Source organism: Oncorhynchus masou, chromosome 8 (assembly GCF_036934945.1).
Source record: "Oncorhynchus masou masou isolate Uvic2021 chromosome 8, UVic_Omas_1.1, whole genome shotgun sequence".
Classification (NCBI taxonomy): domain Eukaryota; kingdom Metazoa; phylum Chordata; class Actinopteri; order Salmoniformes; family Salmonidae; genus Oncorhynchus; species Oncorhynchus masou.
Genome location: NC_088219.1, coordinates 13,820,046 through 13,836,803, shown reverse-complemented (window position 1 = coordinate 13,836,803; position 16,758 = coordinate 13,820,046). Strand labels below are relative to the sequence as shown.

The following is a 16,758-nucleotide window of genomic DNA, read 5'->3' as shown; positions in this document are numbered from 1 at the left end:
GTCCTGGAGCTTGCTGGACTTTCTTGGGCACTCTGAAGCCTTCTTCACAACAATTGAACTGCTCTCCTTAAAGTTCTTGATGAATGATAAATGGTTGATTTAGGTGCAATCTTACTGGCCGCGATATCCTTGCCTGTGAAGCTCTTTTTGTGCCAAAGCAATGATGACGGCACGTGTTAACCCATATTTGACAGAGGAAGAACAATGATTCCAAGCACCACCCTCCTTTTGAAGCTTCCAGTCTGTTAATAGAACTCAATCAGCATGACAGAGTGATTTCCAGCCTTGTTCTCATCAACACTCACACCTGTGTTAACGAGAGAATCACTGACATGGTGTCAGCTGGTCCTTTTGTGGCAGGGCTGAAATGCAGTGGAAATGTTTTTTGGGGGATTCAGGTCATTTGCATGGCAAAGAGGGACTTTGAAATTAATTGCAATTCATCTGATCACTCTTCATAACATTCTGGAGTATATGCAAATTGCCATCATACAAACTGAGGCATCAGACTTTGTGAAAATTAATATTTGTGTCATTCGCAAAACTTTTGGCCACAACTGTACATCAAAATACACTATACACATCAATATACACAACAATACACACTATACACATCAATATACATTATACAGGTCAATATACAATATACACATCAATACACATTATACACATCAATATACACTACACACATCAATATACAATATACACATCAATTTACACTATACACATCAATATGCACTATACACATCAATATACACATCACTATACACATCACTATGCTTATCAGTATACACTATACACATCACTATACACATCAATATACACAATACACATCAGTATACACTATACACATCAGTATACACTATAAACATTCCTATACACATCATTATACACTATACACATCAATATATACTATACACATCAGTATACACTATACACATCACTATACATATCATTATACACTATACACATCAATATATACTATACACATCAGTATACACTATACACATCAATATATACTATACACATCAGTATACACTATACACATCAGTATACACATCACTATACATATCATTATACACTATACACATCAGTATACACTATACACATCAGTATACACTATAAACATCCCTATACACATCACTATACATATCATTATACACTATACACATCAATATATACTATACACATCAGTATACACTGTACACATCAATATACAGTATACACATCAATATACAGTACCGTGCAAAAGTTTTAGGCAGGTGTGAAAAAATTCTATAAAGTAAGAATGCTTTCAAAAATGGACGTGTTAATAGTTTATATTTATCAATTAACAAAATGCAAAGTGAGTGAACAGAAGAAAAATCTACATCAAATCAATATTTGGTGTGACCTCCCGTTGCCTTTGAAACAGCATCAATTCTTCTATGCACACTTGCACACAGTTTTTGAAGGAACACGGCAGGTAGGTTGGCCCAAACATCTTGGAGAACTAACCACAGATCTTCTGTGGATTTAGGCAGCCTCAGGTGCTTCTCTCTCTTCATGTAATCGCAGACAGACTCGATGATGTTGAGATCAGGGATCTGTTGGGGCCATACCATCACTTCCAGGACTCCTTGTTCTTCTTCACGCTGAAGATAGTTCTTAATGATTTTTGCTGTATGTGTGGGGTTGTTGTCATCCTGCAGAATAAATTTGGGGCCAATCAGATGCCTCCCTGATTGTTTTGCGTGATGGATAAGTATCTGTCTGTACTTCTCAGCATTGAGGAGACCATTAATTCTGACCAAATCCCCAACTCCATTTGCAGAAATGCAGCCCCAAACTGGCAAGGAACCTCCACCATGCTTCACTGTTGCCTGCAGACACTCATTCGTGTACCGCTCTCCAACCCTTCGGGGAACAAACTGCCTTCTGCTACGGCCAAATATTTCAGATTTTGACTCATCAGTCAAGAGCACCTGCTGCTATTTTTACGTACCCCAATTCCTGTGTTTTCTTGCATAGTTGAGTTGACAGATTTCCCACAAGGCCATACAAATGGGGACATGAACAGTTCAGTGTTCGCGATCCCCCCAAATGCACCAACATTGGGAAGTCATGAGAAAAAAGGAAATGACAAAAGAAAACAATAATGAAAATAAATAAATAAATAAAGACATCAAGGACAACTAAATCATAACAGCAAGGCCAACTGTACATGTTTGAGTGCATGTCTGGCACTATTTACATATGTGTGTGTCTGTGTATGTGTGTATTTGAATGAGAGTGTGTGTATATGCATGTGTACAAACGCCTGCACGGCATCAGCCTCAGGCAAACCGGCATTGGTTGTAAAAACACTGCCCCTCAGTGTCATTCAAACGTACTTTTTATTATGTTTTATTTTTCCTTTGATTTGGACTTTTTTATACCTTATCTTTGACCATCATTCTATATCCCGCCCAGCAACTCTACTCCCACGAGTCTCCAATTCCACATTCCAACCCACATGCAGCCTGTGGATTCTATCTGATTAGATAGATTGAAATTGTTTGTTAAACATCATAGTTGAAATATATACAGTGCCTTGCGAAAGTATTTGGCCCCCTTGAACTTTGGGACCTTTTGCCACATTTCAGGCTTCAAACAAAGATATAAATCTGTATTTTTTTGTGAAGAATCAACAACAAGTGGGACACAATCATGAAGTGGAACGACATTTATTGGATATTTCAAACTTTTTTAACAAACCAAAAACTGAAAAATTGTGCGTGCAAAATTATTCAGCCCCCTTAAGTTAATACCTTGTAGCTCCACCTTTTGCTGCGATTACAGATGTAAGTCGCTTGAGGTATGTCTCTATCAGTTTTGCACATCGAGAGACTGAATTTTTTTCCCATTCCTTCTTGCAAAACAGCTCGAACTCAGTGAGGTTGGATGGAGAGCATTTGTGAACAGCAGTTTTCAGTTCTTTCCACAGATTCTCGATTGGATTCAGGTCTGGACTTTGACTTGGCCATTCTAACACCTGGATATGTTTATTTTTGAACCATTCCATTATAGATTTTGCTTTATGTTTTGGATCATTTTCTTTTTGGAAGACAAATCTCTGTCCCAGTCTCAGGTCTTTTGCAGACTCCATCAGGTTTTCTTCCAGAATGGTCCTGTATTTGGCTCCATCCATCTTCCCATCAATTTTAACCATCTTCCCTGTCCCTGCTGAAGACAAGCTGGCCCAAACCATGATGCTGCCACCACCATGTTTGACAGTGGGAATGGTGTGTTCAGGGTGATGAGCTGTGTTGCTTTTACGCCAAACATAACGTTTTGCATTGTTGCCAAAAAGTTCAATTTTGGTTTCATCTGACCAGAGCACCTTCTTCCACATGTTTGGTGTGTCTCCCAGGTGGCTTGTGGCAAACTTTAAATGACACTTTTTATGGATATCTTTAAGAAATGGCTTTCTTCTTGCCACTCTTCCATAAAGGCCAGATTTGTGCAATATACGACTGATTGTTGTCCTATGGACAGAGTCTCCCACCTCAGCTGTAGATCTCTGCAGTTCATCCAGAGTGATCATGGGCCTCTTGGCTGCATCTCTGATCAGTCTTCTCCTTGTATGAGCTGAAAGTTTAGAGGGACGGCCAGGTCTTGGTAGATTAGCAGTGGTCTGATACTCCTTCCATTTCAATATTATCGCTTGCACAGTGCTCCTTGGGATGTTTAAAGCTTGGGAAATCTTTTTGTATCCAAATCCGGCTTTAAACTTCTTCACAACAGTATCTCGGACCTGCCTGGTGTGTTCCTTGTTCTTCATGATGCTCTCTGCGCTTTTAATGGACCTCTGAGACTATCACAGTGCAGGTGCATTTATACGGAGACTTGATTACACACAGGTGGATTGTATTTATCATCATTAGTCATTTAGGTCAACATTGGATCATTCAGAGATCCTCACTGAACTTCTGGAGAGAGTTTGCTGCACTGAAAGTAAAGGGGCTGAATAATTTTGCACGCCCAATTTTTCAGTTTTTGATTTGTTAAAAAAGTTTGAAATATCCAATAAATGTCGTTCCACTTCATGATTGTGTCCCACTTGTTGTTGATTCTTCACAAAAAAATACAGTTTTATATCTTTATGTTTGAAGCCTGAAATGTGGCAAAAGGTCGCAAAGTTCAAGGGGGCCGAATACTTTCGCAAGGCACTGTATATATTTCAACTATGATGTTTAACAAACAATTTCAATCTATCTAATCAGATAGAATCCACAGGCTGCATGTTGAAGATAAATACTTTTACTAAGAGTATTGCATATCAGTAATTGACTGACCCGGTCTCTCCAGATCTCCCAACAGTACTATTTCTAGGGTCAATTTTAGATCATTTTCAGCCATTCCTGAACCTGAGGCCAGAAACAGGCTCCCTGAGGGCCATAACAAAATAAATGGTCCATTGATTCTGTATCCTCACAACAAAATCTGCAGAGCTTCGATGATTGCATGTCCCAAATATTCACATTTGTTGGTGGCAAGAATTATATATAATAATTTTAGCTGAAAAGCACGAAGTCTTGAATCTTGCATAATTTTATATATCAACTCATACACCCTGTACCATGGAATCAGTTCATCAAAAATCTCTTCCCAACTATTTTGCAATCTGTATGGCAGAGATGTCAACATATTGGTCCTCAATTGAAAATGGTATACTTTCCTATCTATGCTATTTTTATTCCTCTACCAGTTTTGATCCTTTATATTGGGCAGACAGACCAGTTCTCTACCTCCTCCTGTTGCCACCTGTCTCCTCCAGTTTTGATCCTTTATATTGGGCAGACAGACCAGTTCCCTACCTCCTCCTGTTGCCACCTGTCTCCTCCAGTTTTGATCCTTTATATTGGGCAGACAGACCAGTTCTCTACCTCCTCCTGTTGCCACCTGTCTCCTCCAGTTTTGATCCTTTATATTGGGTAGACAGACCAGTTCTCTACCTCCTCCTGTTGCCACCTGTCTCCTCCAGTTTTGATCCTTTATATTGGGTAGACAGACCAGTTCCTCCTGTTGCCACCTGTCTCCTCCAGTTTTGATCCTTTATATTGTTGCCACCTGTCTCCTCCAGTTTTGATCCTTTATATTGGGCAGACAGACCAGTTCCCTACCTCCTCCTGTTGCCACCTGTCTCCTCCAGTTTTGATCCTTTATATTGGGCAGACAGACCAGTTCCCTACCTCCTCCTGTTGCCACCTGTCTCCTCCAGTTTTGATCCTTTATATTGGGCAGACCAGACCAGTTCCCTACCTACCTCCTCCTGTTGCCACCTGTCTCCTCCAGTTTTGATCCTTTATATTGGGCAGACAGACCAGTTCCCTACCTCCTCCTGTTGCCACCTGTCTCCTCCAGATCCTTTTTTGATCCTTTATATTGGGCAGACAGACCAGTTCCCTACCTCCTCCTGTTGCCACCTGTCTCCTCCAGTTTTGATCCTTTATATTGGGTAGACAGACCAGTTCCCTACCTCCTCCTGTTGCCACCTGTCTCCTCCAGTTTTGATCCTTTATATTGGGCAGACAGACCAGTTCCCTACCTCCTCCTGTTGCCACCTGTCTCCTCCAGTTTTGATCCTTTATATTGGGCAGACAGACCAGTTCCCTACCTCCTCCTGTTGCCACCTGTCTCCTCCAGTTTTGATCCTTTATATTGGGCAGACAGACCAGTTCCCTACCTCCTCCTGTTGCCACCTGTCTCATCCAGTTTTGATCCTTTATATTGGGCAGACAGACCAGTTCCCTACCTCCTCCTGTTGCCACCTGTCTCCTCCAGTTTTGATCCTTTATATTGGGCAGACAGACCAGTTCCCTACCTCCTCCTGTTGCCACCTGTCTCCTCCAGTTTTGATCCTTTATATTGGGTAGACAGACCAGTTCCCTACCTCCTCCTGTTGCCACCTGTCTCCTCCAGTTTTGATCCTTTATATTGGGCAGACAGACCAGTTCCCTACCTCCTCCTGTTGCCACCTGTCTCCTCCAGTTTTGATCCTTTATATTGGGCAGACAGACCAGTTCCCTACCTCCTCCTGTTGCCACCTGCCTCCTCCATTTTTGGGGCAATGCTGTAATCAATTGGTTGAACTCTTGGATTGAGCAGACCTTCCCGTATAATTCTGATAACTCCATGAAAGACATAACTCTACCTTTCCAATTTACAATATCATTTAGGAACAAAATACCCTTTTCAAACATCTTTCCCATAAATACTGGTATTTTATCAACCAGCACATTTGAGTCCAGCCATAATATGTGTTGTAATATTATGGCTGACCTTGTTAGCTGAGTTTGGCTGTTCCTCACCCAGTTTGATTCCTCCTACGCAGCTGTTTCTGTTTCAGTTAATGATTGTGTTTCAACCTACATATTGAATTGATGATCATTAGCACCTGTCTGGTATAATTGTTTAATCATACATCTGACTATATACCTACAAAATCCCTGACTTTGTGTAAGTGTACCTACAAGAATTTATGCTGTTTTGAAGGCAAAGGGCGGTCACACCAAATATGGATTTGATTTAGATTTTTCTTCTGTTCACTCAATTTGCATTTAGTTAATTGATAAATATAATCTATTAACATGTCTATTTTTGAAAGCATTCTTACTTTACAGCAGTTATTCACACCTGCCTAAAACTTTTGCACAGTACTGTACACTATACACTTCAGTATACACTATACATATCAATATACAATATACACATCAAAATACACTATACACATCCCTACACAGATCACTATACACGTCAATACACGAAAAGCATAACACAATCATAGAAAACAAACAAATTTGTCAGTAAAAAGGTCCACAACCAGACATCTGAATTTCCCTAGAGGCTTTGAAGATTATTCTATAAATAAAGTGCAGAAAAACTAAATGGAGATTTCCTTAACTCAGTGAAGATGGAAGGGATCTCCAGAGTTAGCTGAGACGGGGTGTGGTGTCTCCTAAATCTGTATTACTGGTACAGCATAGGGCTAACAGGCTTACTGTAACTCACTGAAATGATAAACCTCTGTACACAAAACATGAAATACTACATCCCATACTTCAGTGTTGTGAAATAAAACATGTGCAACTGTGAGTAGAGCATGTACAGAACTATAAAGATGACATCAACATTTCAGCAAGAGCCCATCTCAAATGCGTTGACAAAATCCCATGTGGAAAAGAGGTTGTGATAATATTGTTGTAATTGTTGTAATCAGACATTTAAATGACCTCTTCACAGTTGAAAGACAGAACAAATCAGTATACTGCTCAAGTAGGACAATCTTTATAAATCTCAGCAACCCTCACAAACATAAAGCATGACCTAATTTTCCACCAAAGACAAGTCTTGACAGCTAAAAATGTTGATGATGGAAACAGATATACCACACTGTGTCGGATAGAGATTTCAGTGTTGGCCAGGAATCTGAGTCTGGTAAAAAAAAAAAAAAAAAAACACTCAAACTGTCTGGGAAGTATCAAGCACTGCAAGTAGAGGAGGTTCTTCATTTTCCTCTCGTTTTGCAAGAATTGAGACTGAACAGAGTTAAGACTGAGGGGTTAGTGTCTGCTTTTCTGGTGGCTTTCATCTCAGCACTCAAAACATAAACACGTCTCATTACACTATAATATGGTCATCTTTTATAGGCCGTCATTGTAAATACGAATTTGTTCTTAACTGAATTGCCAAGTTAAATAAAATAAAACAAGTAAAAAAATAGGCAGATATAGCCAGTACCCTCTACTCATATGTCCTACCAGAAGTTCAGGGGCATAGATGTATTTGTACACCCACTGTATCAGCAGCCTCAGCTACCTGTGTGGACCATAGAGAACCTATCATTAAATGTCATTCTATGGTGTGGACATTAGGGTCCTATTTTATGGAGGTCATTATGACTCTATTATGTTGTCACTCCCACCCTGATGGGACCTCTAGGACCTGGTGGAATAAACAGGGAATTCCACAATGTACACATTAACTCTCTGAAACTTTTGTTCACGGTCAAGATTTCAGAGTTGAATAACTGCTTAATCTCTTTTTTAGTAAAGGCCCATTGCAGTCAAAAACGTTTTATATATATTTCCAGACTGTGAAGTTGGAATAATACTGTGAAATTGTAAAAGTTATTTTAATTTCCTAGTGTATGAGCTGTTCGAAAAGACCGACTGAAATTTCAGCCTGCTTTGGTGGGATGGAGTTTTGCCTGCAAGGTGACATCACCAGGCGGTAAATTAGCTAATAGACCAATAAGGAAGAGAGTTCCAAACCTCTGCCGATAACAGCTAGTTTTCAGTTTTCCCCTCCCCACTCAGACCACTCACAGACAGTCCTAGAAAAATGATTGCTTGAGAAATTGCTCTCTGGTAAGAAGCTAATTTGGTTGATTTTTTTAAAACCATTTTAATTTAAAGCAATCACAGTAAGGTACTTAATTGTTACCTAGAAATGATTTGATATTGAGATAAAAATGGCTGCATTGTACCTTTAATGCATCTGAATGTGTAATTACAGTGAGCTCCAAAAGTTTTTTAATGTTGTTTTGGCTCTGTACTGCAGCATTTAGGATTTGGAATGAGGTCGACACTTTAACCTCATAGTCAGTATAGAGGCAAAACAACAACATTATCACTGTCTCAATACTTTTGGAGCTCAATGTATTTGTTGAAAGAGAGGTAGCCTGAAAACATTTGCTTATGAATTGCAAATGGTTTGAGACAGTGTAGTATAAGACGTGGATATAATTATCTTCTTTTTCCGTTACCCCATAACAAAATCAATGGGAATTTGTTCCCTACCATTAGTTGACCACATGGCTGTAGTTAATTGTTTCAGTATGTCTAATGGGAGTCCTCAGGCGGCTGATGCACGGTGCCTGGAAGCCAACATGAAGGACATGGGCGGTCTGACCAACACAAGCAAACAGTGATACGGTTTACATCTATACAAGAGGGCTGATTTTGAGCCTGAACTTTGCCCTTTTGTCAGAAAAGTCAAGGAACAAGACACCCGTAAATTAGAATATCCAAATATGAAATTATGAATAAATGATGACAAAAATGACATGATTTAAAAAAATAAAAAACAACTAGAAAGATCAGCTGAGAATACTGAGACTCAGAGAAGGTCTACTGAGTAACTACAAACAGGTGGAGCCAGTCTGAGAACCTGAACTACATTAATATCTCCAGGGTTCATACATACAGTAGGAATAGTTGGACAAAAGCAAGCCATCAATCACAATAAAAGGCAACGTTTTAATCTATTGTGCCATAGCACTGCACTGCATATCAGACAAGGTCTGAGGTATGTGTAAACTGGCTGCCAGGTCCATAGAGACAGAGGCAACATATGATTTCCACACAAGCAGTAATAAGAGCAACACATGCTACATGCATTAATGGTGAGGACAGAAAGAGGAGGAGATGGTATAAGAGAGGTTGTGGCAGTTTATACTACACCTGGGACATTTTCAATAGGATGCTAGGTCTCAGCATATTCACATATAAGTGGAATATATAGAATGGAATATATAGAACCATGTCTGTTCTATCTATTGCAATTCCATAATGCAACTCCAGAACTCCTCACTGAAAATGGCGAAGGCTGGATTTTGGCTCTTTGGAAGCAGGAGGGGCTAACATATCTGAGACTCTCATGCAGACTAATTGGAAAGCCAGGCAGAGTAAGAAATTGAGAAAGAGAAAGAGAGGGGAAAAGAGAGAGAGAAAAAGAGGGAGAAAGAGAGGGAGAAAGAGAGGGAGAAAGAGAGGGAAAAGAGAGGGAAAAGAGAGGAGAAAGAGAGGGAGAAAGAGAGGGAGAAAGAGAGGGAGAAAGAGAGGGAGAAAGAGAGGGAGAAAGAGAAGGAAAAGAGAGGGAGAAAGAGAGAAAAAGAGGGAGAAAAGAGGGAGAAGGAGAAAGAGAGGGAGAAAGAGAAGGGAAAAGAGAGGGAGAAAGAGAGGGGAAAAGAGAGGGAGAAAGAGAGGGGAAAGAGAGGGAGAAAGAGAAGGGAGAAAGAGAGGGAGAAAGAGAGGGAGAAAGAGAGGGAGAAAGAGATGGAGAAAGAGAGTGAGAAAGAGAGTGAGAAAGAGAGGGAGAAAGAGAAGGGAAAAGAGAGGGAGAAAGAGAGGGAGAAAGATAAATATAGATAAAGATCTTGAGAGGGGAAAAGAGGGGAAAGAGAGGGAGAAAGAGAGGGAGAAAGAGAGGGGAAAGAGAGGGAGAAAGAGAGGGGAAAAGAGAGGGAGAAAGAGAGGGAGAAAGAGAGGGGAAAAGAGAGGGAGAAAGAGAGGGAGAAAGAGAGGGGAAAAGAGAGGGAGAAAGAGAGGGAGAAAGAGAGAGAATAAGAGTGTGAGAAAGAGAGGGAGAAAGAGAGAGAATAAGAGAGGGAGAAAAGAGAGGGAGAAAGAGAGAGAATAAGAGAGGGAGAAATAGTGTGAGAAAGAGAGGGAGAAAGAGAGGGAGAAAGAGAGAGAATAAGAGAGGGAGAAATAGTGTGAGAAAGAGAGGGAGAAAGAGAGAGAATAAGAGAGGGAGAAAGAGTGGGAGAAAGAGAGAGAATAAGAGAGGGAGAAATAGTGTGAGAAAGAGAGGGAGAAAGAGCAATCCCTACCACAAGACTCTCTTCCTGCCACAGACAATCTTTCTTTCCTCTGTCTGAGAGCTACACCAGAGAGGTCCCCGTGGGTCTCTGGGCTCTGTCTGAGAGCTGGTCAGATTTATAAAGTCCTGGTGTCCTCCCTGCTGCTACAGCAACGGTAAGGTCAGGAGGAAAGATGTGGAGCTGAACACCCCTTCATTTTTGGTCAGTGTCCCAGATGGGTATAGATAAATAGTCTAGTCTGGTGTGTACTTGGGCAGAGGTCTGCTCTCAGTGGCCTCATTGTTTTACCATTCCTATTGGTTGGCTAGATAATTCATAGATTGATCCAAGCCTTAGTTTGGGGAGAAACAAGTATTTCTTGTGACTAAAAAAGAACAAAACGTTCTCTTCACACACTGTTCACACAAGTTTACAAAATACAGAATGACTGTAAAAAATCAACCACTGGTGTTGGGTTTTATTCACACAAACCATAGCGCATTTGAGTCATGTTACTTCTGTTACTTGTCTCCGTGTTCAACAGTTCAAACATAGCTGGTTCTGGATCACTGATATTACATAACAGGAATACATGCTGCTGACCTTGTGAATTATGTGCGCCTGCGCCATGTCAGCCAAGCTAAACAAATCCCAAAGAACAGAATAATCTAATCAAATGTTATTTTTAACAATGTAGTTTTAAGAAAAATACAACAACAAAAAAAGTAACAAATAAAAGTAACAAATAATTAAAGAGCAGCAGTAAAACAACCATAGCGAGGCTATTTACAGGGGGTACCGGTATAGAGTCAATGGGCAGGAGCACCGGTTAGTCGAGGTAATTGAGGTAATATGTACATGTCGGTAGAGTTATTAAAGTGACTGTGCATAGATAATAACAGAGAGTAGCAGCGTAAAAGAGGGGAGGGGGGCAATGCAAATAGTCTGGGTAGCCATTTGATTAGATGTTCAGGAGTCTTATGGCTTGGGGGTAGAAGCTGTTTAGAAGCCTCTTGGACCTAGACTTGGCATTCCGGTACCGCTTGCCATGCGGTGGCAGAGAGAAGAGTCTATGACTAGGGTGACTGGAGTCTTTGACAATTTTTAAGGCCTTCCTCTGATAGCCAGTGTTAGGATAACTTCAATTAACGCTGCACTCACAGTTTCAAACTATGTAAAGATAAATGATTCAGTGTTGCCAAATCAGTGATAGTCAAGCTAACAAACATTATTTATTTAGTTATCATTCACTTATTATGAGTAAGTTATTTGTTTTTTTGGTCACGTGTTCATCAACGCCAGGTGTGGGCAGCTCAAGCTGCAGAATGGATGTATTCATTTATAAAACAATCAAGAAAAGAACTTGTCAAAAAAATTAAAAAATTAAAAAATGAGATTTAAAGGAATGCATGCTCGATAAGCTCTGCAGAGTTGACCTGGAGCAGGAAGTGACCTCATAAGGCTCAAGTTTCCTATTTGTTTGCACTGAAACTCAATCCAGCAGAGCAGGTCAATCTGATAGACATCTGGAACTCACTGAGCTGATGCCCCAGATGACCTCAATGAGTGTGTAGGCATAGGCCTAAACACTCAGTGATTGGAGGAGCAGACACTGTATTGTAGGCCTAAACACTCAGTGATTGGAGGAGCAGACACTGTATTGTAGGCCTAAACACTCAGTGATTGGAGGAGCAGACACTGTATTGTAGGCCTAAACACTCAGTGATTGGAGGAGCAGACACTGTATTGTAGGCCTAAACACTCAGTGATTGGAGGAGCAGACACTGTATTGTAGGTCTAAACACTCAGTGATTGGAGGAGCAGACACTGTATTGTAGGCCTAAACACTCAGTGATTGGAGGAGCAGACACTGTATTGTAGGTCTAAACACTCAGTGATTGGAGGAGCAGACACTGTATTGTAGGCCTAAACACTCAGTGATTGGAGGAGCAGACACTGTATTGTAGGCCTAAACACTCAGTGATTGGAGGAGCAGACACTGTATTGTAGGCCTAAACACTCAGTGATTGGAGGAGCAGACACTGTATTGTAGGCCTAAACACTCAGTGATTGGAGGAGCAGACACTGTATTGATCAGTTTCCTATCACTATGTCAACAGACAAGGGCTAACCGGACCTTCACATTGGTCCTTCCAAAATGAAGATCAAATGATGACCAAAAAAAACAGATATTCAAACAGTGTTTTGATACTGATCTGTTAAGTGTGTTTTGACATCTGTGGCGTCTCAGAAGGTCATGTGCCTGAAATAACCCACAATACAAATTCACCCAGATGTCAACAGCAGGAAAGACATATTCTTCTATGTGTATTATACTAAGCCCTTGGCACGGTACTGTATCTAGCCTACTAGCATTATGGAAAATACGATCTGGTAGCCACCTGGAAGGATATTGTCCTGAACCAGAATTGTTTGACTTGGAAAAGACCAGTACGATTTCAAACTGTTTGAAACATACTGTATTTTGCCTCAGGGATGGTCAAAAATATCAAGCTAATACCTGCTGTGACAGTGATGCAGTAGTGAGTCCCACAGTATTGGAAACCAAAGGTGGACTTTTTTTAATTTAGAGACGGTTGGAAAATAGACAAAGAGAACAAAAACAACCATTGCTTGAACTCTCTGACTGTTGGATAACCTGTAAACTGGCACAGTGGCTATTGTCTTGGTAACGCCACAGTGAACTCCCTTGCTCATTTTCATCCTGACCCTAAAAAGCTCTGCACACAAACTATTTGTCTGCATACTTTCCATTTCCCACAGATCATGTAAACCTGCATGGTCACGCATCTTGACTCAATCATCCAACACTGTACCAATGTTTCACATCTCGAGGCATCATGAGATTGTCAAGAATGAACATCTATTCATCATATTTGTTTTTTTTTGGGGGGGGATAAATCCAGCCACTTGTAAACTCTCTAAACGTAACGGCCAACAGACATTTGAAAAAGGGAGACGATTTTTTACGAGAATCTGGACATGGAATTCAGTACCTGAGATGGGTTGTTTTCCCGGTTGAATACACATCAGAAAGAGAATGGAAACGACTGTAGGAAAGATCGGTCATTAGAACAAAAACAATTATACGTTTTGACAGTCTCCACTCTTTATCCGTCTGAGAAACTGGGAAAATGTATCAGTTTCCATTATTGTGGCTGGAGCTGAAGAAATTGTTGTGGTGGGGGGGTGGTTGGTAGCAGGGTTGCGAGTCATTCCCTTAAAGTTATGAAAACCATACGGCACAAGAGAAAACCATCGTCCAGCACAGCAGCCCCCCCCCCTCCTCCACACAGTCAGTCATTACCCAGCCCCTCTTCCAAAAACACACAATCCTTTTTCCTTTACATACCCTCCTTCTTTCTTTCTCCCCTCCCTCCCGTCTCTTTTCTTTCTCCTGCAGATCAGTTAGAATGCTGCTACCAAGGCAGAGGTAGACCAACAGGGAGCTCAGGAGAAAGGCCTCTGACTAAATGTAAGAGAATAGTTTTGTTTGGGGAAAAGTTGTGGAGTATTAAAAAAAAAAGCAGAAAGAAAAAAAGTATTACTTAGAGAGAAGTGTAGTTAGGTGAGACAAGACAATGGTACAGATGGGGAAGATGAGCAGTGCCTTGCGCTCCTGTGCTCTTCTGGCAGTCTTGTGTGCCTGCTGGCCTCCCTGGACTCTGGGACAAGAGCTGCAGGAACAAGATGCCCTCTGCACTGCAGATGGCTGCTACGCCGTCTATTTCCAACGTAAGACTTTTCGGGAATCTGCAAGGTTTTGCAAGGACAAACGTGGTTCCCTGGCAACCCTAAAGAGTTCTGAGGAAGCGGCTATAGTCCATGAGCTCCTTTCGTCGGTGGAGCAGCGCGGCTCTCGGGCCAGGGTCAGACTGTGGATTGGGCTCCATCGCCAGCCCAGGCAGTGCTCTGCCACACGCCCACTCAGGGGATTCCAATGGATCACAGGTGAACAGGACACCCAGTACAGAAACTGGCTGAGAGCGGACTCACCTAGTACCTGTGCCGCGCCCCGCTGTGTCGTCATAAGCGTCAACACTGCTGCTGACACCCGGGAGCAGCACGACAACTTCAAATGGCTGGATGGCTCCTGCTCACTGGCTGTGGATGGATTCATGTGTCACTACAACTACCGGGGGATGTGCCCTTCCCTGAAGAGTGAGGGAGGTGGACCTGCTCTGTATACCACCCCTTTCAACCTGCTCAGCACCATCCTCACTCACATCCCCTTTGGCTCAGTAGCCACCTTGCCCTGCCCAGATAATGAAGACAGCTTAGGAGACCAGTCTGTTCTTTGCATGCTGAGGGAGGATGGGAGTGTGGGCTGGTCAAAGGATGCCCCCCTCTGCTCTAATGGCCCCCAGGACTGGTGTGAAGAGGAAAATGGTGGCTGTGAGCATTTCTGTCAGAATGCTGACACACACTATTACTGTGAGTGTTCTGAAGGCTTCACACTGGCAGAGGACGGCCAGACCTGCCAGCCGAACCATTCCTGTGGCACGGCCAACTGTGAGTTTGACTGTGAAGAGAATACTAAAGGATTCCGCTGCAAATGTCCAAATGGTTACCTGTTGGCACCTGGTGGACGCAACTGCCTGGATGTTGATGAGTGTCTGCAGGCGCCCTGCCCTCATATCTGTGTAAATGCTCCTGGGACATTTGAGTGTCGCTGCAATGAGGGCTACGAGCCTGATGAAGACGGAGAATGTGTGGATGTCGATGAATGCAAAGATTCCAGCAGCTGTGCACACAGATGTGAGAACACCCCTGGTTCCTATGCCTGCCACTGCCGACAAGGCTTCACTGAGCTGCCCGGTGATCCAGGCTTATGCCAGGACATCGATGATTGTCAGATCTCCACAAGCTGCCACCAGAAGTGCCTCAACTATGTGGGTGGGTTTGAGTGCTATTGTGAGGCAGGGTACGAGCTGCAGTCAGACCAGTATTCCTGTATGGCCATTCCAGAGGGTGAACATGAGTATTCATCCACAGCTACCTCATCCTACCAAACCTCTTTCTCCTGGGTCCCCGAATTCCCAGACTGGGTTACCGACACCACAGCTTTGGAGTGGCTGACAGAGCAGACCAGCCTTGAGAGGCTTCCTACTGAGAAGACAGCCTCTATGCCGGTTCCACACAGGCCGTCGAATGACCATAACTCACACTGGGATGTTCTCACACGGAGAAAGCCCGCTCAGAACACTGTCACACCCTTGCCCAGCTCATCCTCCCAGGAAGATGATGTCACTCAAAGCCAAGCAGGTGATCCCACAGTGGTGTCCAGCGTTAGTGACAGCCACCACCCAGCAGTCCAGAATGACAGGGGGGCTGGGAGAGTGGTAGAAACCGCAGACAGTAACTCTGAGATTAAGGCCGCCACCACCCCCACCATCACACTCAGAGTCCCAATTCCAGCCCAAACAACAGCATTCGCATTAGGGGCAGAGCGGCCTGACAGTAAGGGCAAAAGGAAGCAGGACAAGAGCTGGCTTCTCGTAGCACTCCTGGTGCCCCTGTGTGTTTTCATTGTGGTGATGCTGGCTCTGGGCATTGTGTACTGCACTAGCTGTGCGGTAGAACAAAACAAGAGAATCACTGACTGTTACCGCTGGATCGTCACCTCCAAATCAGAAGATAAGAACAAGGCGAAATCTCCTGCTTGACCAGTAGAGGGCATACTGACTTTTTAATGAACAGTTCTGAATAGGGGGGGTGGGGGGTGAATAAAGGGTTAAATAAAGAACAGGATCCAGACCACCTATCTGATGGCCTCTGCTGCTATCACAGTGAAACTGAATCCCTGCATACTCCTGCGGAACATTCTAGTGTCTCTGTCTGAAGTTAATCTACAAATAGTGCTTATTAATTATGACAACATAAATGAAGTGCTGTTTTTTTAGGTGTTGTAAAGAGCTGATAAATGTTTCTGAAGACAGGGGAGATGACTTTATCGAGAGGAAGGGGTTCATATTTCACTGCTAGTGTTTCTGAAGACAGGGGAGATGACTTTATCGAGAGGAAGGGGTTCATATTTCACTGCTAGTGCTTATTGTGTATTGTAGACCTCGTTATTGAGGTTACTGATAATCAACAAAATAAACTTCAGAGTATTAATTTAAGAAACCTAG

The 16,758-nt window shown here is 42.3% G+C and overlaps 1 protein-coding gene across 1 annotated transcript; it reads left to right on the top strand.

Annotated features, from left to right (window-relative positions):
• The first annotated feature begins 14,011 nt into the window (after positions 1-14,011).
• On the top strand, positions 14,012-16,757 carry LOC135544137 (endosialin-like). The gene has a single exon (XM_064971542.1). It carries the CDS (start codon positions 14,209-14,211, stop codon positions 16,291-16,293), a length of 2,085 nt encoding a protein of 694 aa, XP_064827614.1. The 5' UTR covers positions 14,012-14,208; the 3' UTR covers positions 16,294-16,757.
• Position 16,758: the final 1 nt, after the last annotated feature.

What these genes read in the sequence shown, in the direction of transcription:
- LOC135544137 (XM_064971542.1), top strand. Translation starts at nt 14,209, where the DNA reads ATGGTACAGATGGGGAAGATGAGCAGTGCCTTGCGCTCCTGTGCTCTT.